The sequence below is a fragment of the Callorhinus ursinus genome, unplaced genomic scaffold (assembly GCF_003265705.2).
Source record: "Callorhinus ursinus isolate GAN/ISIS: 27379988/994484 unplaced genomic scaffold, GSC_fseal_2.0 scaffold17, whole genome shotgun sequence".
In the NCBI taxonomy this organism is placed as follows: Eukaryota; Metazoa; Chordata; class Mammalia; order Carnivora; family Otariidae; genus Callorhinus; species Callorhinus ursinus.
Genome location: NW_027397079.1, coordinates 1,662,351 through 1,685,731, shown reverse-complemented (window position 1 = coordinate 1,685,731; position 23,381 = coordinate 1,662,351). Strand labels below are relative to the sequence as shown.

The following is a 23,381-nucleotide window of genomic DNA, read 5'->3' as shown; positions in this document are numbered from 1 at the left end:
CTTATTTTACATTTTCTTGCTTCTTCCACCCAGATTGGGTTTTTCTCTACTGGGTTGGAAGTTAAATAATCTATTTCTATTCTTTTAGTGGTTGCCCATAAATGCAGAGCCAACCTATCACAGGAAAAAACACACAATCATTATTTATATCCTTTTCCTGAAAAATACACAGACATTAGACACGGAGGGTCAACCACCCCCCAGATGCCAGGTGCAACTGTCTAGGGCCTCAGCCCCACCCTGCAGTCACACTTGTGAAATCAAACAATACTGTTAGTGCCGCCTCAATCAATGCTTGCTTAGATTCATTCACAAAGTCATTATTTGCTCTCTGTTCTTCCTGCAGCCTATTAGGTTCAGTACCCTTTTCCTTGAAATGCAACGTGAAATAGATTTTAGAGTCTGAGTGGTAAATCTCCCCAATCCTTATCTGATATTGCCTTTGTCTCCCTCTTTTTAAACACCTGTGTTTTGGTATTAGTGGACTGCGTTGTGCTCAGCGGTTTCAAGTGTATGTGCTATGGATTCAGGCTTGAGCCTGCTTTGATTTTGTATTTCTATAATCTGAGAACTTACATCATTCTTTAATTCTGGAAAAGTATTAGTACTTCCTTCTTCTATTTTCTCATTTAAATCATTTATTATATATATGCTGGTACTTACAGCTTCCACTTTTTTACCTTTCCATTCATATTTTTCACATCTTTAACTCTTTCTGCTTCTTTATATTAATCAATGCTTGTTTAGATTCATTCAAGTGCTATAATACAACCACACACACCTATGTGCACAGACCAATATTCCACCCCGTGATATCAATGAGACGCTACACAATATACAAACCACGAACATAAAACATATAAGCTGTGTATTAGGGATTGTGTGCACACTAACTAGTCATTTTTTACACCCAGAAGGAAACACTGATAAACCGAATCCTCTAAAACTCAATTACAAACAATTCAAACCTGGTTCAGAGTCTGAATTTTCTCTTGGCACGTCATCATAAATGGCTTCTTCTGGATCTGGAATAAAAAGAGGGAAATGTTAAAAACCGACCAACACCAGCCAAGTATAATTTATGTTGTTTTTAGGACCACAGTCTCCTATGATGCTACAATTATTCAAAAAATTAGTTTGTAAGGGCTAATTCGTGATACCTTACCAAAGCATAAGCATTACTTTTGGGACAGGATGTTTTCTTGGGATTGAAGCATGACACTCTACATGAACCAGCTGTGAAATCTCTCCAACAGGGAGTTTTGTGGTTTCTAGGTCAATTTAGTCCATTATTTTGTGTTCACCTATGCATCTCCATGTGGCTCTTTATAAGTATTTTTAAGTTTATGAAGTTAATGTGTTCCAATATGCAAAAAATACAAAGGTGGTGTACATAGTTTCCAAATAAAGGGAAAGCTCAAGTGGGGCCATATTAAAAGGAACCTGGGAAAATAAACCCATTATTCCATGGTACTCTGAACCAGTGGATAGGAAAAGTAGGCTTAGGCGAGGGTGAGAATGTTCACCTGCTGGGATAAAATCTCTCCCACTGTATAATGTGGAACATTCACGTCCTCTGAAATGGAACAAGTTTTCTTAAGAAAAAGTGAAGATCCTCCACGGGCAAACTCCTCAGGGTATACTGTCTGAGAAGGTCATGTTTAAGAGCAGTGGTGAAAACAGAAATGCATTTAAGTATTTGTAAGAGTTGAGGCCTCACATCGAAATCAACCACACTACAAAGTCACTGGTGACTAAGCAACAAGAAAATGAGGTAAATACACTGAACTCTTCCTCTGACACTGAGCCACTGTTACATTACCGGGGGGGGGGGGGGGGAATTCGGATCGCTCCTCATTCTCTTGCTGCTGTCAAGCCCCCACGTGACAGATGTCTGCTTCCTTGTTACAATATTGACTGCAACCACGACGAACATGTCTACTCCTGTTAGATAGAGCGAGGGATGCTCGTCTGTGGACCCCTGAAAACCACAGCTGTGAACTGCACAAGCCCACTTACGTGCAGATTCGTCTTTGATGTCTGCAGTACATACTGCAAATGTATTTTCACGTATTTATGATTTTTCTAATATCATTTTCTTTTCTTTTTTTTTTTTTTAAAGATTTTATTTATTTATTTATTTATTCATGAGAGACAGAGAGAGAGAGAGAGAGAAGCAGAGGGAGAAGCAGGCTCCCAAGGAGCAGGGAGCCCGATGCGGGACTCGATCCCAGGACCCTGGGATCATGACCTGAGCCGAAGGCAGACACTTAACCATCTGAGCCACCCAGGCGCCCCTCATTTTCTTTTCTCTAGATTACTTTACTGTAAGAATGCAGTATATAACACATACATAAAATATGGGTTAGTTGACTGTGTATGTGATCCGGAAGGCTTCCGGTCAACAGGAGGCTATTAGTGGTTAAGTTTTTGGGGAGTCAAAAGTTATACCCAGATTTTTTACTGTGGTAGGGGTCACCACCCCTAACCTGTGCGTTATTCTAATTAACTGCCACTTACATAATAAAACAAGTAATGGGGGAAAGTCAGACAAATTTTACTTTGGAAATAAATTTTCTAGAGAATTGGAAAATGTTAATTTCATCCCGTAATGCTCCCAATTTAGCAGCCCCCTGGCAGAATCATCTACTTATGCTAAGTTCCTTGCTTGACAAGGTCATAATAAAATCCAGAATGACACATTCCAGGAGATAATTTAATAATTAGGAGACAGTTAAGATGATTCTTTCTTGGAAGTCAATCACGTAAAATAATTATACAGAAATCAGTGAGCCAGTGGATAATAAAGAGGTAATTAGAAAAGCCATCTTACTTTTCTTTAAAAATTAAAAATCAAATCTGGTTAAAAATAGCTCAGCTTTCTAAACCACACGTGGAACAGAAGATCTGGTATGCCATCTGGACAGTGGGCTGGCTTAACCAGCCACCCACCCCCTTTGCAAAATTTTAACATGAAAAAGCATCTTTGTGAGAATCCCAAGGAAAAATACCTGGTTGATGTCTCAGTGGTGACTTGCTGACTATGGGCCTGGGTCAAAGCATCAGTTCCCCAAATAGAGGACTATCATGACAAAACCCAAACACCGTATGAGGAAGAAACAATGAGGAACAAATACGTGCTAGGATGGGGTGAGCAGAGATGTTCCAAAGGGATCTAAAAGAAGGGCTACAGAGAGTACAGGGGACAGCAGTGACACAGTCAGCCCTGGTCTGTACGTGAGGTAAATGAATACGTTTCTAAAGTGTTCGATCTGAACGGGACATGAGAATAATCAGCAGAACCTGACAAAAACACACGCCACGCCCCCCCCCACCCCGGGGTGGCATCCACACAGAGCCCGGCGAGGATCCTGGGATGGCCCCGCCAGGTTCCCGGGGGCGTGCGGTACCTACTCTCCATCCACGCAGTGTTGGCTGGGTCCGCAACCCACCGAGCGAGCGCACTGTCCTCCTTGTGCACCCGGTCGTCACTAGGAGAAAACAAACCACAAAATCACAACAGTGGAATGCTTCCTGTCATGAGACCGCTGGAGGTCCCCAAAGGGTGTATCTGCTTCACCGTATGCACATTTCATGTTTTCCCCAGATATGATGATGGATGTTCTGAGCTGAGCACCGTGTCTTCTGAACTGCTGCCCATGCGTTTTACAGTATGACAAGCCTGCTCACATCCACAGTCTGGACCTGTGTAGAAGGACCGAAGCCCGGGATTCCCACCATACATTCAGGGCACCCTGTGAAATCAACACTTAAGAGTTAAGCTTTTGAAAAGCTAGTGATCTCTGCTCCACTCTCATCTAGTAAGTGACAGGTCTGGTGACCTTGCTCTGTATCTACAGGGGCAGAGGACACCCTCCCCCGGCTCACTGCTCACCTGCCCTGGTCCTGGGATGCATACGGGATAGGTCTGGTGACCAGGCTGCCTTTGTGTGGGGGTACCGGAACTGTGCCTTCCATCAAAGTCACCCTGGGGTGTTCACTCCCCCAAATCGGTCACCGGGAGGCTGAGGGAGCCACCAGCAGACACGTGCAGGAGGCTTCTGCCCCCTCATTCAGCAGGTCTAATCTGCACGTTCCCAATTTAACACCCAGCTGCGGCTTCTCAACACAGAGCCCAAGTTCAAGCTTCCATTCCCTGCTATTTACGATGCTTTTGAAGGCCCACTGAAAGCATGGCACAGGACCTGGCATGACAAATACAAGAAGACATGAAGTCCCTGCTCGGGAAGACCTGAACTGGCTTCCAGTTCTCCACCAGACCTTCTTAAGGGTCTGTTAGGCGTCACACATGGTGCCAGGCAGAAAGTCACACCAGAGTGACTGACGGGCCTTCACCACCTATAATCTTTAAAAATGGAAAATAAGTTTGGTGATCTTACGAAGAAATCAGAACTTGTACATTGCTGATGGGAATGTAGAATGGCACAGCCCCTGTGGAAGACAGTGTGCTGGTCCTCAAAAAGTTAAATATAGCCTCACCACAAGATCCAGCAGTACCACTCCGAGGTTAGAGCCAAAGGGGTAGGGAGCAAGGACTCAGATGCTGTACGCCGGCAATTCCCAGCAGCCTTATTCACAAGAGCCCGAAGGTGGAGACCACCCAAGTGCCCATCGAGAGGTCAATATGGACTCACAAAGGATTATTATTCAGGCTTGAAGAGGAAGGCAATCCCGACACATCCTACAACATGGGGGAGCCTTGCAAACATGACGCAAAGTGAAATAAGCCAGACACAAAAGGACAACTACCAGGATTCCAATTATATGAGTTAGCTAGAGTAGGCAAGCTCGCAGAGATGGAACGCAGAGAAGAGATTCTCTGGGGCTGTGCCGGGAATGCTAGATTACCACAGAATGGACAGTTTCTGTTTGAGAAGATGAAAAATTCTGAAAGTAAATAGTAGTGATGGTTATACAATACATGTAAATGCACAAGCTGTCACTACACGTTATACTTAGAACGGCTAAAATGGCTAAATTTTCTGTTATATAGATTTTAACTATAAATTTTAAAAACAATTTTAAAACATGATGCAATGCACCAAAACCCACAGGGCAGTACACTTGAAACAGGCGTGGTGTGTGGATTATACCTCAATACGGCTGCCCAGTATCAACACACAGGCACACATACCATGCTACAACCCTTGGTAAACCTGGTCTTTAACTTCGTAAAATTCTTACCCAGCAGCAGAAGGGGCACAGGAAATAACAGCGAGAGCACATAGCAATCAGTTTTAATGCAGGTGTGCTCACAGAGTTCTGGAAGAATGAAATGAGACATGTAGGCATGGTTCTGGAATGGAAGTAGCAGTTCGCCTGGAAGATGGGATTTTCCTGGGCATCTCAAGCAGGTGACATAGCATTTTTGAAGGCAAGTGGCATGAAAGAAAGATCTACAATCAAATCAGTTTGGAGGATTCTGGATGAAAGGTGGGTTAGACACACTGAACCCCCCCCCCACCTGCCACCACAGGATTCTGAGACCCTCTACGATGCTAAAGCACATGGAGCGTCAGCTACACGGAGCCTGAGGAGGGCTGTGTCTTCCCTGGTCTACCTGCCTGTGCCTTCAGATGGCCTGTCTTTCCACAGAACAAGATGAACACCTTGCAGAGTCCTTGTTTTCCAGAGCACCCATGAGGGTACAGAAGACAGAGCTGTCCAGGGCCTGGGAAGGGAGGGTCTTGGGCTGGGGACATGCCTGGTCGGTCACCACCTCTCAGCACTGAGGGCGGGCAGGCCAGCACCTCGTATCACTGTGTTCCACATCTCAGGGAAGGGTCATGAACTCAGAGCACGTGGGAAAAATAGAGATACCTGTTCGTTGGATCCTCAGAACTTAAAGAATTAAACTGACCGTCTTCTGTTACCTCTTGTGTTTCTGTGAGGAAAGAAAAAAATTCACACGGTTTTAGTCTTAGGGAAAAGTATTTAGGAAGTGGATTTTTAGCCTTAAAATGGTTTTATATTTTTTTCAATGATAAGCTTAGCATAAAAATGATTAGTTGATAGATTTAGAGTTTTTTCAGGTTTTAGGTAAGATGTATGTAAAATAGGATGACAGTAAAAACAATATCCAAAGATCCTCTAAAATAGCTGGAATTAAAATGGTGACCCAAGGAAAGCAAGCTAGAGGGACAAACCTATTTCTCTCATTCTTAACTTTTTCATGGAAATTTACAATTGTGATTTATTGGAAAGTGTCTAAATGGCAGCCCCCAAAGATTCTCAAGGGATAAAGAGTTATGTTCATGATACCTGACAACCAGCCTTTCATATACTCATACACGCATACACACACACGTGTGTGCACACTCACACACGCTCACAAAGTCCGTCACGTGTGTCCCGGCCGATGGCTGTTCTCCCACCTCTGGGTTTGGTTCAACGAGAGGGTGATGAGCTCAGGACAACAGGCCACATGCTCAACCAAAGACCGGTTGGTAATGGCTACACTGGGGAACTGTCCATAAAAAGCCTTTAAGGAAGAATCCATTGTGTGTTACTGTCCACGAAAGCTGGGAGATTTCACCCACAAAAATGGTCCCCTGATCCCGCTAAATACCAACAAATACCCTTCCGCAGTAGTGGGGAGCTCCCTGGCAGTGCAGCGGAGACCATAGAGACACGAACTCATTGCATTCTCAAGGCCACTCAACGGTAGGCATCTGCCAAGGACCACATGTCAGGTCAGGGGCAGGGCCAGCATTTGAACTCAAACCTGCCCCCTTCCAAAGACTGCTCTTCCTGCCACATCACACTGCCCTAAAGAATGATCGACGGGGCCTCCCAAAAAGACAAAGCTATTCGACAAAGTCGTTGAAGAAAGGACATGAATCGGCAGCAAGCACACTTCACACCGTGAGATTTTCCCTGCAGCTGGGTCAAGGGCACCACTCCCCATCCCTGAATGCATACCACCCAGGCCTCGTCTCGACTGCCTGCCCAAAACAACACTTTCTTTCTCTGGGCTCCCCCTTTCAAGAAAGGAGATGCACCCCGATTTACTGTCTGCTCAGACACAAGACCTTTGATAAGGGGAGGTCAGGAGAGGATGACCGTACTCAGAAGTTCTCTCTCTGGCAACACCAGCTGCTCATCTCTTATTGTTCTGGAAAGATCTGGAAGCTCGTGCTAAGGAGCAGAGCACCATGAGTTTCTGGCCATTGGAGGACCACTAACGAACAGAAGGGGAATCTTGGAATCTTTTTTTCAAAACAGGTCTTGGGCAGTGGGGAAGAGAAGGGGTTCTGGCGGTTCCTGTATCTGAGGGTCGTGTTCCAGGTGGGGCGGCCTCCGTGCTGGGCAGCCTTGCCCTTGTAGAGCCAAGAGGCCCGCCATGTCCACGGGAGAACCACAAGGTGCAAAGAAGCTGGTCAGCACATGGCAGGCCACCAGCGCAGGTCCAGGCCTTGGACGCCAGCCTCACACCGTACTCCAGGCTTTCCTCATGACCCCAGCAAAGACGCCAGTGCCTGTTTGTCTTTAAAGGCTCAAGAGACAAACATAGACCCGTGTTCCTGGATCTGGGGCCTTACAGTAGTGTTCACTATGATAGGGTTTTATTAATAGGTCTAGGATGACAGCACAAAAATAGGCCAGTGGTTTATAACTATACTGAATTACTTAAAAATAACGTTGATTAAAAATAACCAAATGATCTGAAAATAAGCAAATTACTTTAATATAAGAATGCGTTCCTTAATCTTTTTTTAACTGCATAATCTACTTCCTTATTTTTAGATCATTCTTACTCTTTGGGTTACAAAATACGAACAGCATTGTTGATCGTGGTAAATTTCCAAGATTACTGCCAATTACCACAGGAAAACATATGGGGAAACATCCACCCTGAGAACCTCGTGTGGTTTTCCCAATATAAATTCAAGATTTTCTTTAAACACTTTTTGTCTCCCTTGTGATTAAGTGGGAGGGAAAGAACCCGTTTTCCTGAAATCTCATGTAGTCAGAGTTACGACTCTGGGTCAGGGGCCTCTCGCCCCCACTTCGCCCCGTGGCGTGTCCTGGCACACACAGCACAGAGGTCAGGCAGGGAGAAAACTCAGCAGGGCCGCGTTCACGGGGTCCGTCCTGAGTAGAACTCACGGCGCTTCGCTAAGGGGGGGACAGTGTCGTGCTCTCGGCAGCCCCCAGACGCCTGGGCCCGCAGCATGGGGTTGCAGGTGCCCATGGCCTCAGCCGGGAACAGCTGCACCGGCACCTGTGTCTGGTCCACTCTGGCGACTAACTGAACACCAGGCACCACTGGTCTTACGAACAAGATGTCTATCGCCTGTGATGTGCAGGGAGGAGGCGCACCTTCCCCGTGCAGGGACGTGGCACGGATGACGACGGGGCTGGAGTAGGCCGGCAGGAGCAGTGGCAGGTTGCAGGGCACGGCGTAGCCGCAGGGAACGGGCACCGAGTACCCACTGGGCACAGGCAGGCTCATGCTGTCGTCCTCAGGGCCCGGGTCTGCGGGCGGGGACTGCTCTTCCTGGAAGGGCGTGATGTCGATGACGGAGTAGGGGTTGACTCTCGTTGGGACCTCATGGGTGGTGGGTTCTGCCGGGGCGTCTGTGTCTGCTCCCATCCCAACTTCACCTCCTGGAGGCAAACACGGACGCATCAACGGGGGGCCACTGCCGACCGGCCCTCCTGGGTCGGGGGTGAGGAGGAGGTGGTGAGCCCCCTGGGGCCCATGCAACCCCAGGGCACCCAGGAAATGCCCCCATCTGGGGGTTCTGAGGGAAGCCCCTGCCTCTGGGGCATCAGAGGGGCGAGGCAGCCCGTGGCGGGAGGTGGGGCACCCGGGGCCTCTGCACCGAGATGAGCAGGGTGAGAAGCTGCCTGAACTCAGGGAGCTGCTAACGACGCGGAGAGGCTGCTGTGAGGGCCGAAGACACACCAGGTGCGCGCCCCTCCTGGTTGGGGAATCCCAGCAGACGACCCCACCTCCAAGAGCTAACGTGGACCTAATTCATCCCACAGTGTTAGTTCTGGAACTGCCTCACGGCATCCGCCGAGACTGGGGGGCCGTGTTCATTAGGTATCGACGACACCCACCACCTCCAACACACACGGAGGGGAAGCAGAAATAAAGGAAAGTCAGCCAATTCAAATCCGCCATTCGGTTCACATCACAGACAGGTCAGGAACGTCCGCTCCTGGAGGCCGATGGTGCCTCCCACCCCCACTGGCTGTCAGAGCGAGGGGGCCGTGCGCCGCGTGGGCTGGTGGCCGCGGGGGACCCACCTGAGCCGGAGGTGGCGTCTGCGCCCACAGCCTGCCGATCTGCCTCTGGGATCTCGTCTCCGCTGTCAAAGTCGAACTGCTCCCCCTCGTCCTCCTCATTGCCATATGTCACCGCGTTGTCTGCAGGTTGAAAGAACACCAGTTAGGCCAGCAGGACAGACACAAGCGCTCACTTTCAGCAACAAAGGACGTCTGGGGGGGGGGGGGGAGGGGAAAAGGGGGAAGATGAAGGGAAAATCCGGAAACAGGGGAGCCCACGATAGAAAGTTCAACTTCAATATGGAACGGACGTGGCTCACGCCCCACGGGTCCCCAGCCCCGTGGGGTTCCATCCACGCCATCTGACCGGCAAAGCACATCGCCACCCAAAGGTAGGGGACATCGTGACCGCTGCCCACGCCAGGCCCACCTCCGGGCCCCTCCTGCCCCAGGTCCCTGGGTGAGGTTGTGTGTGGAACAGCGCGGAGGGTGCTCGGACTCACGGACATCACCAAGGGGGCCTCAGGTTGGCATGAGGAGGGGCGTCTGAGACGGGCCATCTGGGGACTTGTCCACAGAGATGAGGCCCATACCCCCCCATGCTTGGCTCACAAAGTGGGGGGCAGATGGACAGATGCCCGGTCATCCCGTGAGAGGTCACAGGCCCAGGCTAGGGAGCTGGGGCATGGGACAGAGGACGACATGCAGGGGAGAGCACGGGAGGGAGGAGCCTCTTCTGCCTCACTGCACCCCAACACGAGGGCATAAAGTCAGAACATGGAAAACCCCCTCTTCTATTATAAGACGTTAGGTATTCTAATGATCTCTGATTATTTCCTGAAGGTAGACAGTTCATGGTAGAGTTTGTGAGATGAAGGAGATACAAAATTAGAAGGGATTAGAAGAATTGAAGACCCTTATCTACCAGTGCAAAACTCCCTGCTGGTGACTGTGCTCAGACAAATCACAAAATATCACAACAAACCAGTCACTTTCTAGGGAGAAGCTCTGGTCAGTTAAGGTTATGTTCCCGCACGCTCACGGGAGGGGCCCCTCTCGCAGGACTGAGGGACCTCAGACCCTACAGGTATCTAGGGTGGCTCCCTTATGAAATAATGGGCACTAAGGAGAGGAAAAAAAATGATCTGCTGAGAGACATGACCTGAAGGTTAGCATGAGCCAAAATCGCTCACTTTGCCAGCAGACCACCAGGCCCTAGGGTGACGGGCCACAGGAGGCAGCTCCCGGGTTTGGGGGCACCTGCTCAGAGGGGCTCGAGGCACAAAGAGCTCCAGAGTCCTACGGAGGCTGTGGAGGGATCTGCTGGGACAGGCACCCACTGCCCCAGGCCGGTTCCCTTCCAGATGGTTCCACTCCGACTCGCTAGCCAAACAGCTGGTTTCAAAAGGCACCTTCGGGAAACGGAGGGATTTGAATGCAGTTATCTTAGAACTGAAGGCGCGTAAACAGGATCAGAGGCCAGCCTCAGAGTGGTGTTTCTTAGGGGTGAGGTAATGGAGACATCAGGGACCCTGCCCTCCACACCCCTATGCTGAGGCTGCAGGGCCCCCCTTCCCTGCTCTGCCCCCGGGGCTGGGGTCCAGGTGGGTTCCTGGGATGGCCTGGGCCTCGGAGAGGGTGGTAAGGGGGTTCCATCCCCGGGGTCAGGGTGGGTGTGGGATGAGGCCAGGCGGGGCTGTCCCAGCACAATGGTGGGTGGTCTCTGCCCCTCCAGCTCTGCTCAGAACCCCCCGAGCACCCCTCGATCCCAGGCCAGGGCCTGGGTCAGCAAGAGCCAAGCAGCGCAGGTGCCGAGCAGGCTACAGAGACAACGTTCCACGGCCTCCAGCAGTTCATGAGCCGGGGGGTGACTGGGGGGCGGGACAGTCAGAATTGGGGGTTTAGAGGTGGAGTAATTTCTAGGGAGGGAAGTTGACAGACGTGTATCAATGCTGGAGTCAGTCTAGAAACTGTCTTTCCAGCTGGGGCCTCGCTGTCTAGACGAACCTCTGATGGTCCAAAAAGAAAAACTGGTTTTAAGTACCAGGTGTTTATTTTTTCCTTGAATCTTCGGAAACAGCAATACATTCTAACAGGTCCTTCTAAAGAAGCACTTTTTTTTTTATCAGCAATGAGTAATGGAGAGTTCAGGCTCATCCCTGCGACGGGGCAGGCAGGAGGGGCTTCTCAGCCGGGACAGCCACGTCCACGGCACACGTGGGACCCCAAGCAGCATTCTGGGACAACTTCAGCCCAATTTATGCTAAAAGCATGACAGTGGCAAATACTGAAATGGAATCAAGAAAAGGTTCAAAAAAAAAGACGTTTCTAAAACATGTAATTCTGATAAGAGTGTGCATCAGTGACCCTCTGGATGGTAGGTTGCCAGTATTCACCACAGCCTTCTAATTTTGTATCTCCTTCATCTCAGAAACTCTACCATGAACTGTCTACCTTCAGGAAATAATCAGAGATCATTAGAATACCTAACATCTTATAACAGAATACAGATTTCCCACATTACGACACATTTATACAGTGAAATACTACTGAAACCATTAAAATTATTTTGAAGTTTATTCAGTAATTTGGAAAGAGATTTCTGATATACTAATAGTGTTTTTAATTGGCCCTTTCACACTCATTTAATAGAAAATAACAAATACTGGCAAGCACTGGAGAAACTGGAACCCCGGTGCACGGCTGGTGGGAACGTGCTCTGGAGCAGCTGGTGTGGACACGGTACGGAGGCCCCTCAACACATTCAACACGGAACTCCCCTACGGCCCAAGTCCCTGCTTCTAGGTATTCACGTGGAAGAATGAAAAGCAGGCACTCAAGCAGATGCTTGTACGCCCATACACATGTGCAAGCATACGAGCATGCAACCACACCCACACGTGTAACCATACAAGTGTGCGACCACACAACTGTGCAAGTGTACCAGCATGCAGCCATACATGTGTGCAACCATATGAATGTGCTACCACGAGTACAACCACATGTGTGCAACGGTACACATGTGTAACTGTATGAGTATGCAACCACACGTGTGCAAGTGTACCGGTGTGCAGCCATACGTGTGCGCAACCGTATGAATGTGCTACATGAGTGCAACCACATGTGTGCAACTGTACACATGTGCAACCCTACAAGTATGCAACCACATGTGTGCAAGTGTACCAGCGTGCAGCCATACTTGTGTGCAACCGTATGAATGTGCTACCACACGAGAGTGCAACCATATGTGTGCAACTGTACGCATGTGCAACTGTATGAGTGTGCAACCGCACGTGTGCAAGTGTACCAGCGTGCTGCCATATGTGTGTGCAACCGTATGGATGTGCCACCACACGAGAGTGCGACCATACGCGTGCAACTGTACACGTGCAACCGTGCGAGTGTGCAACCACAGGTGTGCGAGTGTACCAGCATGCAGCCATGCATGCGTGTGATTGTACAGGTGTGCAACCATACGAGTGTACAGCCATACACGTGTGACCGTACGAGTGTGCAACCACCCACGTGTGCAACCATACAAGCAGCATTATTCACAACAGCCAAGGGGCAGACACAATCTCAGGGTCCCCACACAGATGGAAGGATAAATAAAATGTGGGCGATACAGACAACAGGGGCACAGTCTTGAAACGGACAAATCCTGGCCCCTGCTATGACACGGACGAGGCCACTGCACCGAGTGAAACGCACCCATGACCAAGGGGTGGACACGGTGCTACTCCACTCACAGAAGGTAGGATGGTGGACATGGGGGCTGGGCAGGGGATGGGGTGAGAGTCTACGGGGGACAGAGATTCGGCGTGGGAAGACGGAAAGTTCTGGAGATGGAGGGTGGCGTGAATGGGCTTCATGCTGCTTAACTGGACACTGAAAGATGGCTGGAGTGGTAAATGGTAGGTGTATTTCACAATAAAACAATCAGAAACCCTTGGTTTTAGTCATCTAATCCCTTTCACACACAGACCAAAATACGACCCGAGGTGCTCTCGGGGCAGAGGACGGGCATTTTCTTCTCCGTGCTCCTGTGCTTTACAAACTTCCTACCACAAGTACATTTCCTGTCTGTTTCATGGCCATTTCTGGCTTAAGCAATTCGACTTGGCAGTCTGAATTTGTGGAGCACATCAATCCTCTGAGGTTCGTATTTAATAAAGACACGGATATGACTCACCTGTTTCCTGCAAGTGAGGAGAGTTTACAAGTAAAACCACCAGACAATGGACTGGAGTCGGGGGTGGACAGGACCTCTGTCCCCACGCGTCGGTCACAGCGGCTCATGTACTGTCCAACCAACGCTGGCCGCGTGCCAGGCGACGGGAAAATCATCGTAGTTTGGGTTTTTGGCTTTATCAGTAAGTAGTGAGCTTATTCACAGAAACGAACTGGTCAACCCGTCTTGGGGCAATAAATCTCTTCAATGGAAAAACCAAAACCGACAGAACGTTTTCCAAATACAACTGTGACCATTTTCTGTAGACTCCTGTTTGCCAGATTAACACGGCAGGGAAATAACAACACACGACCCAAAATGACAGGGGGTGAAGGGGTGAGAGGGGGGAAGAAGCTGATGGTCTGACTTAGCCACGTAAAAATCACGCCGTGCACGCGTCTCACTCTGCACAGCAGAGACTCGGAATCACATGCTGGCTCTTCCCTCTGTCAACCCTCTTCCTGGAAGTTATATTCTATTACTGGGGAACATTAAGAATTAGATAAAATACACCTAAAAGTGACCTGTAAACACCGCTTTTAAAAAAGCCTGACGGGGGCGCCTGGGTGGCTCGGTTGGTTAAGCGACTGCCTTCGGCTCAGGTCATGACCCTGGAGTCCCGCATCGGGCTCCCTGCTCAGCAGGGAGTCTGCTTCTCCCTCTGACACTCTTCCCTCTCATGCTCTCTCTCTCTCAATAAGTAAATTTTAAAAGTCTTTTAAAAAAATTAAAAAAAAGCCTGACAACATCGGGCACCACGGGACCTAACCCTGGGTTGCCCCATGCAAGGAGAAAGGGATTCCTGTTTAACATGTTCAGGAAGGAAAGTGGGCGGCAAGGAGTTGGGCTCTGAGAGACACAGGCCTGTGGCCCTGTCCGTGGTATTTGGCATGGCTGCCTGAGTGGACTCCTCCTTGAGGGACCCTCTTGCTTCTGCCCCCCCAACAGCATTCCAGTGTAACCGACACCCTCCCCATGGGAGGCCAGGCCTGCCTGTGGCCTTGGTCTTCATTGGCACAAAACCCAGCATCCACGTCAGACCTCCTGCCAGAGCTCTGGAGTCACATCCAAAGAGCTCTGCTTGGATTTCCACGAGGCCCCTCCAACTCAGCCATGCCTCCGTCCCTCTCCATCCCTGCACGCTCCCCTCTGGGGTGAGAGATCCCCATGGCAGGAACCTCAGGACCGCCCCCCCCCAGGCCCTGGCCTACTGCAGTGCCATGAACTAACCCACAGAGAAATCCCTTTGCTTCAAGCACCCAGGGATCTCCCCTTCCCGACCTCCTGCTGCGTTCCTGGATGAAACCACACAGGCGCCAGGCACCACCCGCTCTCCATCCTTCCAGGCGCCTCCAGATCTTGGGCCGTGCCTCAGATTCCCTGGATTCCTTGGAGAGCCCTGAGCCTGCCCTGGGTGACCCTGGAGCCCCGAGATTGCTGCTTCATGGTCTGTCTCCCACAAGGGGGGAGACAATGTCTGGTGTGCATCCGTGTGTCCCGGCGTACCACACAGGCTCCCACCCATGGCCCTCCAGGCAGAGGAGCCCAGCCCTCCGACTCAGACCCCATGCCAGGCTGGCCTTCTGGTCAACGCCCCGACAACGATCTTGTCAGCAAGCACAGCACCAGGGATGTGGTCTGACCTACGACCTCCCTCCTTCTGCAACTGAGTCCCACCTGCCTCAGTCTAGCAGCAAACTGCACCACTGAGGTCAGCATGCTTCCAAGGAAAAGAGAGTTCACACTGGATCTCTTAGGGGTCAAGAAGGTCTTAGTCTCTCCCCCAACTGCAACAAAAGCTAAGTCACTACAGGCCACAATGTTACACTTCCCACTGGGAGGGATGTAAATGTTCAGCAGGGTCCTAAGGAGCAGAGAGAGGGAGGGAGGGAGACACCGCCTACCCCATCGCTCCTGGCACACATCGGTCTACACAACTGACACAGAGCCTGGGCTCAGGATGGGCAGGCTGGGGTCGCTCACCCCTCAGGGGGACAGGGGCTCCAGGGCTCAGGGACACGCTGAGAGGGGGAAGGGGAGGCTGCCCCTCCCAGGTCATCCCCTCCTTGAGCAGACAGCCCTCCAGGACTGCTGAAAAGCCCCCAACAGTTTTGAAAGCCATGCCATGGAGGAACTAAGACACTGAGGGAAAAAGAATAAGAGAATACTCGTTTTTAAGCTCAGAGATAAAGGCGACACATTTTGTCCCTGGGGCCATTAAGACCACATCTATTATAAAGTAAAAGCTTAATCCAAGATAAGATGTTTCTCTCATTTCTAAAGGAGGATATTTGTGCCTTCTTCCTTATTATTGGAAAAGAAGAAGAAAAGTGCTTTGCAAAGCTGCAGGGGCAAACAGCTCCCCCAACAAGGGGCTATTCACGGCCGCGTCCTTGTCGGCCTCCTCCTGGCTCTGGACGTCCCTGGGGTGGTGGCTGCCTGTGAACAGCGGTGTCCCCAGAACAATGCCACCCCTCACAGCCTGACGCCCCCCACCCTCCGCACACGGCTTCTGTTCCCTGTGCTTTGTTGGAGCCCGACCCGTCGTCAGCAGGGGAAGGCACCCGGCTGTGGGTGCATCCACGTTCCTACGGCAATGGGGCAATGGAGGGCTTCTCCTTCCCTACCACAGCGGCGGGGGGGGGGGGGGGGTGTAATTTACCTATGAATTCCAGAAAGGCACCAGGAGACTGCGGGGTTCGGACCTATCGTGGAGCATCTCCTGATAGGATTCAGGATCCTTAAGGCCCGTGGCACCTTCTCACGGACCCGCCGAGCGCCTGCAGCAGTCACCACACCGCCTGGTCCAGACCTCGCACAAACCTGCAGGTCGGGGTCGCCACTCCTGTGGACAGGGGGACTGAAGCCCAGGGAGGCCGCCTACCCGCTCACGCCCCTGCCCCACAGCCCGGCCCCTGCACAGGCAGAAAATGTCTACAAGAAATACGAAGAGCAGAGCACCAATCTCAGGGAACAAGGACTGTGTCCACGTGGTGCCAGCAAGACAGACCTGGTCCTTCCTGACCCTTCCCTGCATCCAAGGGCAGCTGTGAGCAGACGCTTTAATGATGGGGAGCTTATAATTAAAGTATCACTGACTCGCCCCAAAGCGACGCCAGGCCATGTGCCCATCACAAACGGTCACAAGAGCTAACCGCCCAGACCGTCGTGAGGTATCAGCACCTCAGTTCTGAACTATGCAGCTTGCTGTCCAAGTTGCCCTTGGACAGAGTCACAGGCCACACCGCACATCAGCCCACAGACACGGGGACCTTCTCCACGCTGTAAGGACTGCTGGCCATGTCCCCAGAGCTGCCAGGACCGTCCCAGCTCCCAGAGGACACCTCCCGGGGGAACCAAGAACAGGGGTCCACGGAGGGGACTTCTTCCACCCCCCTGCCACCCAGGGCCAGCTCCCAGCTGAGAGGGCCTGCGGCCGAGCCCGTGGACAGCCCTTGGACCAGCTGGGGCCCCACAGTGGCAGGCCTCGCTGGTCGGCCTGCTCGTGACCCTGAGCACACAGAACAGGGTGGGTGAGCGTGCGGTGCCGAAGGGGACAGCGTGGGCGTGCAGGGAAGACAGGATGCCCTCTCCCCAGCCCCTTGACTACCCTTTTGTCCCAGCTCTGGGGGCCTTCGCCCTCTGAGCCTGGTCCTTCTTCCCCACTCGGAGGTACAGGCGACAGATAAAGACGTGCAGGTTTTCAGGAGCACAGCGGAGGATCTGAGACTCGTGGACACCGTGAACCAGCCGCCCCAACCGGGCTGCCCACCATCCACCCCACACACAAGCACTGTCCTCCACCCGCCCTCGTCCTGTGGTGAGAGCACGTGGGATCTCCCCTCCGGGCGTGCTCCAAGTGAACAGCCACCCTGCCTTCCCGTCACAACCTGCTCCCGCTGACCCCTGCTCGCGGCCCCCTGGGGCCAGGACTCCAGGTCCCAACGCCTCCCCGGGGCTCATGCACACCCGCCAAAACCCCAGCCACTTGGCCGCGACCCTTCCCTGACCCAGACCACGTGCAGAGGTGTGTCTGCCAGGCGAAGCCCGCGGGCAGAGAGCTGCTCCTACAGATCTGCAGGGTGTCACTGTCGAAGCCACGTCATGCACGGGACCGGCCCCAGCCAGCTCTAGACGCTGCCGGCAGCAAACACCGGGACACACTGAATAAGAGAAGGGCCGGTTTAATTCCCTTGGAAAGAGCAGACAAGTCGGGGTGGAAAAGAGCCGGCATCCACCATCAGATTCTGAACATGTCGTGTATCCCCCATATTCCTAACAACAGAGCTGCAGAAAGGGCTTCCGCGCCCTTTCGTTTGCCAGCTTCTCTCCAACAACGGTCAGGAGCCACACCCGGAGCCCCGCCCTGACCTCCACCATCGCTGCGCCGGGGATGCTACGTGGTCAGGCTCCCTAACACAGGACCCAGGGTACCAGCCCCGGACGGCAGCCTCACGGCACGTCCGGCCTATGCCCACACCTTCGGTGAGGCACGCTGGGTGAGCCAGCTCAGCGTTCATGGGAGGACCCCAGGAGCACACCCCACATGAAAGGAAGGAGAGCAGGGAGCGGTGCTGGTGTCCGTTTCAATGAAAATCGTCAAAGGAAGATCTAGCCTGGAAGAATCTAAGTGTCACCACCTCACACGTGGGTGAAACATGCAGCAGGAAGTCACCCAGAGCCCTCCCAACCAGACCCCACTGGCTGTGGCCCGAGGAGGGGAGCCGGCCTGCCCAAAGGTGCCCCGCAGAAGCCGGCGCGTGGTGGCCTTGCGCGATTCCCGGGGCGCCCTCCAGCACGCCACCCTCACCTCGGGGCTCACGGCTCCTGGAAACTCTGGCTGAAGGCACGCAGGGGCCCCTTTCAACCATGGGGCCAGCTCACCACTGGGCTCTCCTGGAGGTGATCCATGCTGACCCAGCACAAGCAGGAGATGCATCCCTTGGCCTGGGCCCGGACTCCCTTAAGGATCGGTCCTACTGGCATGCTGCCTTCCTTCTGCTCCAGCTACAAGCTCAGGGCCCAGACCACCACCACCAGCACAAGGAGAAGGAATGGAAAGCTCTGACCCTGCATGGGTCCCTTCCAGACTCTGTGGCTTTCTGACCCTCGGGTCCTACGGCCTCCAGGTGTGCGGGGGACACGCGAGTCTGTCCAGGGCAGCATGTCCAGGGAAGGCCTGGGTGACGGGAGCCCTGAGCAGGCCGTGCCCTGCGAGCCGGGAGTGATACCACCAGGCTCTTCGATGTGCCACTGTGGTCTCCCCAGCAGTGGCTTAGTTCTGGCCAGCGGACAGGACAGGCCTCCCCCACGGTCCTCACATACAGAGCAGCTAGACAAAGAAGGTCTGCGCTTTCCCTGAGCGAGCCAAGGGCGGAGGGAGGCAGACCCGGAAACCGCCCTACTGTTCCACCTGCCAGCGCCTGGAGTGGCCAAGGAGCCCATGTGTAGTCTCTCAAATACGAGGTCCACCCTTCCTCATCACCAGGTGGGCCCGTGATGGGTCAGGAGGAGGCGGACCTCACAGATTGTGCTGGCGCATGCCCCTCAGGGACGCCCAGGGCCCGACAGGTGGCTCAGCCAGGTCACCCCGAAGTGAGGGAGGGGCGCTGGGCAGGCGGGGGCTCAGAGCTCCACCTCCTCGGGACCCGTGGGCAGACCCTCCCCTTCTCCCCGAGGGCACCCCAGGTGGGAAAGAGCCCCCGCAAGACGCCCGTTACCTTTGGGAGCGGGGGCGGGTGGCTCTGGCTGGTCCATGGCGCAGCTCCGGAAACCTCACTCCTTGGACCCCTGCAGAAGGAAGGACACCGCGGTCACCGTGGGTAGAGGGGCTGTGTCAGCTCCACGGGGCACTCAGCTCCAGTCACGGCACTCACTGAAGGACAGGCACCCACCCCTCGAAGGCTGTCCACTGTCCCCTGAAATCACGCCTCTGAGCACACAGAGTCCCCAGGGGCCTGACTTCCCGAGGTTGCGGCGGGAGTTCCCTCCATACCTGGGCTCGCTGGCGGACCCCCCGCCCCCGGCCGCCCAGCCCTGCATGTTGGTCCAGGGAAGAAAGGAGCCCTAGGTCAGACGGCTGACCTTCTTCAGCTTCGGACGAACAACTCAGTGCCCGGGGTCATAGACCGGCCGGTGGTCCCTTAAGCCTTCAGTCCCTAAACTCTGGGGTCTAGGCCAGGTCTCTGCACACTTGGCTTTTTTCCTTCTCTTTTTTTGCACTTTTTGTTTCCCTATGTGCTTTCAGAAGAGAACAAAGCCTGAGAATGAGTGTGAAACCAGCCACATCGTGAAGATGTTCGCCCCGGCTCGCAAGGAGGCCACCTCCTGCCCCCAGCTCCCCCGTTCACGAGGGCTTACGGCATCGGACACCTGCCCGCTTCCAGCACAACGGCCGGGTGAAAAGCAAACGCCCAGGCCCCGAGGCAGCGAGGACAGCACCTCGGGCGGGCACAGCAGGGACCACGCAGCCCAGCCCTGCCCACGGCACGCAGGAGAACAAGCTCTGGGTCCTCCCCCGCCGCCCCGTGCCGAAGGGATGCTGGCGAGAGCACCGACGGGGGCCGCGCACCACCCCTGCCCGAGCATCTCCATGTTGTGCTCCAGGCCTATCCGCTGGCTCCATCCCATCCCACCGCAGTGACACGGTGCCCACACTAGCTTCAAAAGGGAGAAACCGAGGCATGGGGGGCTTCCAGGAACCCACCCAGGGGGAGACCCAGGACAAACGGGCGCACACGCTGGGGCTGCACGCCTGCTCCCTGCTCCCCTGCAGGCCACAGAGAGCCCCGGAGGGTCCCGCGTCTCTGGGCACAAGTGGCTCACCAGGAGCGCGGGGACAACAGGGGGGCCCGGCCTCAGCTGCCGCAGGGGTGAAGCATCCAAACGCAGGGGATCAGGACGGGGCCTGGCGCGCAGGGGGCACCCGGTAGATGGCACTGGGCGCTGGTCCATCCGTCATCTGTGCCACCACGCCCACCCCCAGCCCTCTCCAGAGATTCACTAGGACAGATGCTCCGTCGGCAGAGTTCACCCTCCTAGACAGACTCGCGCGGACCACAGCGGTCACGGGGGGAAACTGCGCAGGTGTTCCCCGAGAAGCTGCGGCGGCCTCAGGCTTGCATGACCTGGTCCACAGGGAGAGGGACACAGGCACGGAGACCCTGACACCGAACCCCACGCCCACCGCTCCACGTCAGCCAGCGAACGCCCCACCAACGTCCACCGCATTCAAGGCTCCGAGCACGTGGTCTGCAGGGGTCACAGCCTGCATGGACACACACACGCTCTGCCTGACCACCCAGCACGGACGTGGGACGGGCCGCCTCTTCTGGGGCAGCAGGCGGCGGCAAGGACAGGGCACCTGCTGCAGAGACCGTGCAGGCCCCAGAGCGGCACGGAGGGGAGCGCCTTCTCCTGCCACGTCGTCTCCCAAGGAACAGAGTCAAAAAGGCCCCAACACTTACACGTCCTACAGGTGAGCTTGCAAATGTGACATGGACCCAGGCCAGCAATGACGTGATGCAACGCACACGAGCGCATCCAGGATGCTGGGGGTTCTTGCCGATGCTGGTCACACAAGGAAACGCCCGGCTGGCCCCCACACTGGATCTGGCCCCTCCTGGCCAGTGTGGCCAGACCCCACAGGCACAGCGGGGAACAGGAAAGAGGCAAACATATCCGCAGGAAGAGGGGACAATGGATTCCACAGTCGCGAGCGGAAGTGAGGAAAGAAGGGAAACTGGTATTTTTAGCAACCCGAGAGGTGAGGACCGGCGTGTGCAGCTACTCGACAGTCTCGCTACAGACCAGGGGTGCAGACATTCTGCACTTTGAGCTGCATGGACAACATCCCCAAGTTAACAGAGCCCCAGGGAGCCAGAGGGGTCTTTGGGCTTTCGGGCAAAGCTTTCTACTGGGTCTGATCTCAGCACAGGTTCTGCTCGTGTGTGAGGCCAGCTGGAGGCACGGCCACAAAGAGACATCCTTCCTGTCGGGGGCCAAAGTGGTGGCGTTTCTGCCTGGAGCTCCTCCAGGAGGAGCTAGGACGCAGCCACCAGCCATGAGGCTCTTCCTGTCTGAACACAAGTCTCCTCTCTCCTCCCACTGTTTACTCGTCTCCAACACTTTCTTTTCAAACCACAGAGTACAAATTTCATTAATGCTAATTGTACTTAAAATGCAGAAGAACAGAGTCCAACTGAGTGCTCCTTTTCCCACTGACTCGGGCACAACACGAAAGATGCCACTGGAGGTTGTGCTACTGAGGGCCCACCCCGCAGAAGGCCTGCGGCTCCCACTCAGGGGCCCCTGTGCACCTGACTGGTTCTGGGGCCAGCTCGGGGCTTGCTTCGCCACGTGGCCAAGCGGGGACTGGAACCCGGCCTCTGGAGCCACGCTCTGTGTTCTGGATCACCCATGAGGGTTCCAGCAGATCACAGCATGCTCTGGGATGGTTTTCTCCCAAATTCAGCATCCACGGGAAGCCATGCTCCTGAGAAGGACCCTTTCCAGGCGGCCAACCCGAAAACACGCAATTCTGCTTCCAGATTTCAGAGGCCTGCGTGCACTCCCCCTGACAGCCTGCTTGGCACCACAGATGTGACCTGCACCCCTGGGCCCTTTAGGCCACACCGAAAACTCTGCTTCCCCTGTAGCCAAATGGGTGCCGAACCCACATCTGTGCACCATCATCTGGTGGTGCCTGACCCTTGGCGCCCTCCCCGGGGACCCTCTGAGCGGGGCTGCAGCCTGCTCTGCCCAAAGACTGACCTTGGACAGAGGACAAGACTCGCTTACACAACACTGTCCTCCGGCGGACGGCAGCATGACATAATTCCAGTCTGGGCTGTGTTACTGTGGTCACTTTCCAATTCAAGCATCCTAATGAAAGATTGCACTGTGCACCCAGGTCGCGGTTTTAAACAAAAAGATGACGTGTTCCGGGTGCCTGGGTGGCTCAGTTGGTTAAGCGACTGCCTTCGGCTCAGGTCATGATCCTGGAGTCCCGGGATCGAGTCCCACATCGGGCTCCCTGCTCAGCAGGGAGTCTGCTTCTCCCTCTGACCCTCTTCCCTCTCGTGCTATCTCTCATTCTCTCTCTCTCTCAAATAAATAAATAAAATCTTAAAAAAAAAAAAAGATGACGTGTTCCGTCAGAGCAGTGGTCCAGGGGCGAGCCCTGCGGGACGATTTTGCAGGACATGACCAGAGGCTGGGTGGCTCCACATCACAAGATAGTTTCCGAGGCCAGGGCAGCCACTCAACACCCCGGATCACTTTTCGTGCTTTCTGCCACATCACAGAAACAGACGAGAACCTCAGCTCCCGTGGCATTTCTTTGCACCTGCACCATCTGTGGAGATGGGCAAGGTGAGCACCAGGGCACGTGTGCAGAAGGGTGCTGAGGCTCAGGAGGACAGATGCTTCTCGCACCTGTGGCCACAGCAACGCTCGGAGTTCTGGAATCTGAGGATGGCAGGACACTCACAACCAAGGTCCCTTCCACTGAGAAGCAGCAGAAAGAATAAGCAGCAGAGGGCTGGAGGCCTGGACTCTGGGGACACCCTGCTCTCCTGACCCCTCCCAGCTAGACAAAGCTCTGCAGATCGTGCCTCAGCATCCTCAGCTGTGCAACCCACCTGCAGGGGGACCAGCTGCAGGGCTGCTGGGGGTGAGATGACCCTGTCCCTGAGGTGGGGGCAGTGCCCTGGAGGAGACGTGCTCACCGCACAGCAGGCTCAGTTCTGCTGAGGGCACAGCCTCTCATGAACTGTGGGCACTGGGGTGGCTCCCAAACATCCACTCCACCAGCCTCCCCACAATCTGAGTTGCACAAAGACGGGTAGCAGGCGGATCTGCGCCCGGCCCAGATCCGTCTGAGCCCACCACC

General features: G+C 53.9%; 1 protein-coding gene across 9 annotated transcripts in view; it reads right to left on the bottom strand.

The window, feature by feature from the left end:
* The window catches only part of ARHGEF10 (Rho guanine nucleotide exchange factor 10), a 102,909-nt gene that overhangs the window by 65,558 nt on the left and 13,970 nt on the right, over positions 1-23,381 (bottom strand). For 7 of the 9 annotated variants that reach the window (XM_025886307.2, XM_073902245.1, XM_073902250.1 and 4 more), the window contains 6 exons: positions 19,210-19,279; positions 9,280-9,399; positions 8,344-8,631; positions 5,842-5,905; positions 3,415-3,491; positions 969-1,025 (listed from right to left, as the gene is read on the bottom strand). In XM_025886307.2, the coding sequence (XP_025742092.1) occupies positions 969-1,025; positions 3,415-3,491; positions 5,842-5,905; positions 8,344-8,631; positions 9,280-9,399; positions 19,210-19,246 (643 nt within the window). In that variant the 5' untranslated portion in view covers positions 19,247-19,279. Of the gene's footprint in view, positions 1-968; positions 1,026-3,414; positions 4,206-5,205; positions 5,800-5,841; positions 5,906-8,343; positions 8,632-9,279; positions 9,400-19,209; positions 19,280-23,381 lie in introns of those variants that run through there. The other 2 variants (XM_073902252.1, XM_073902253.1) reach the window with 2 other exon arrangements.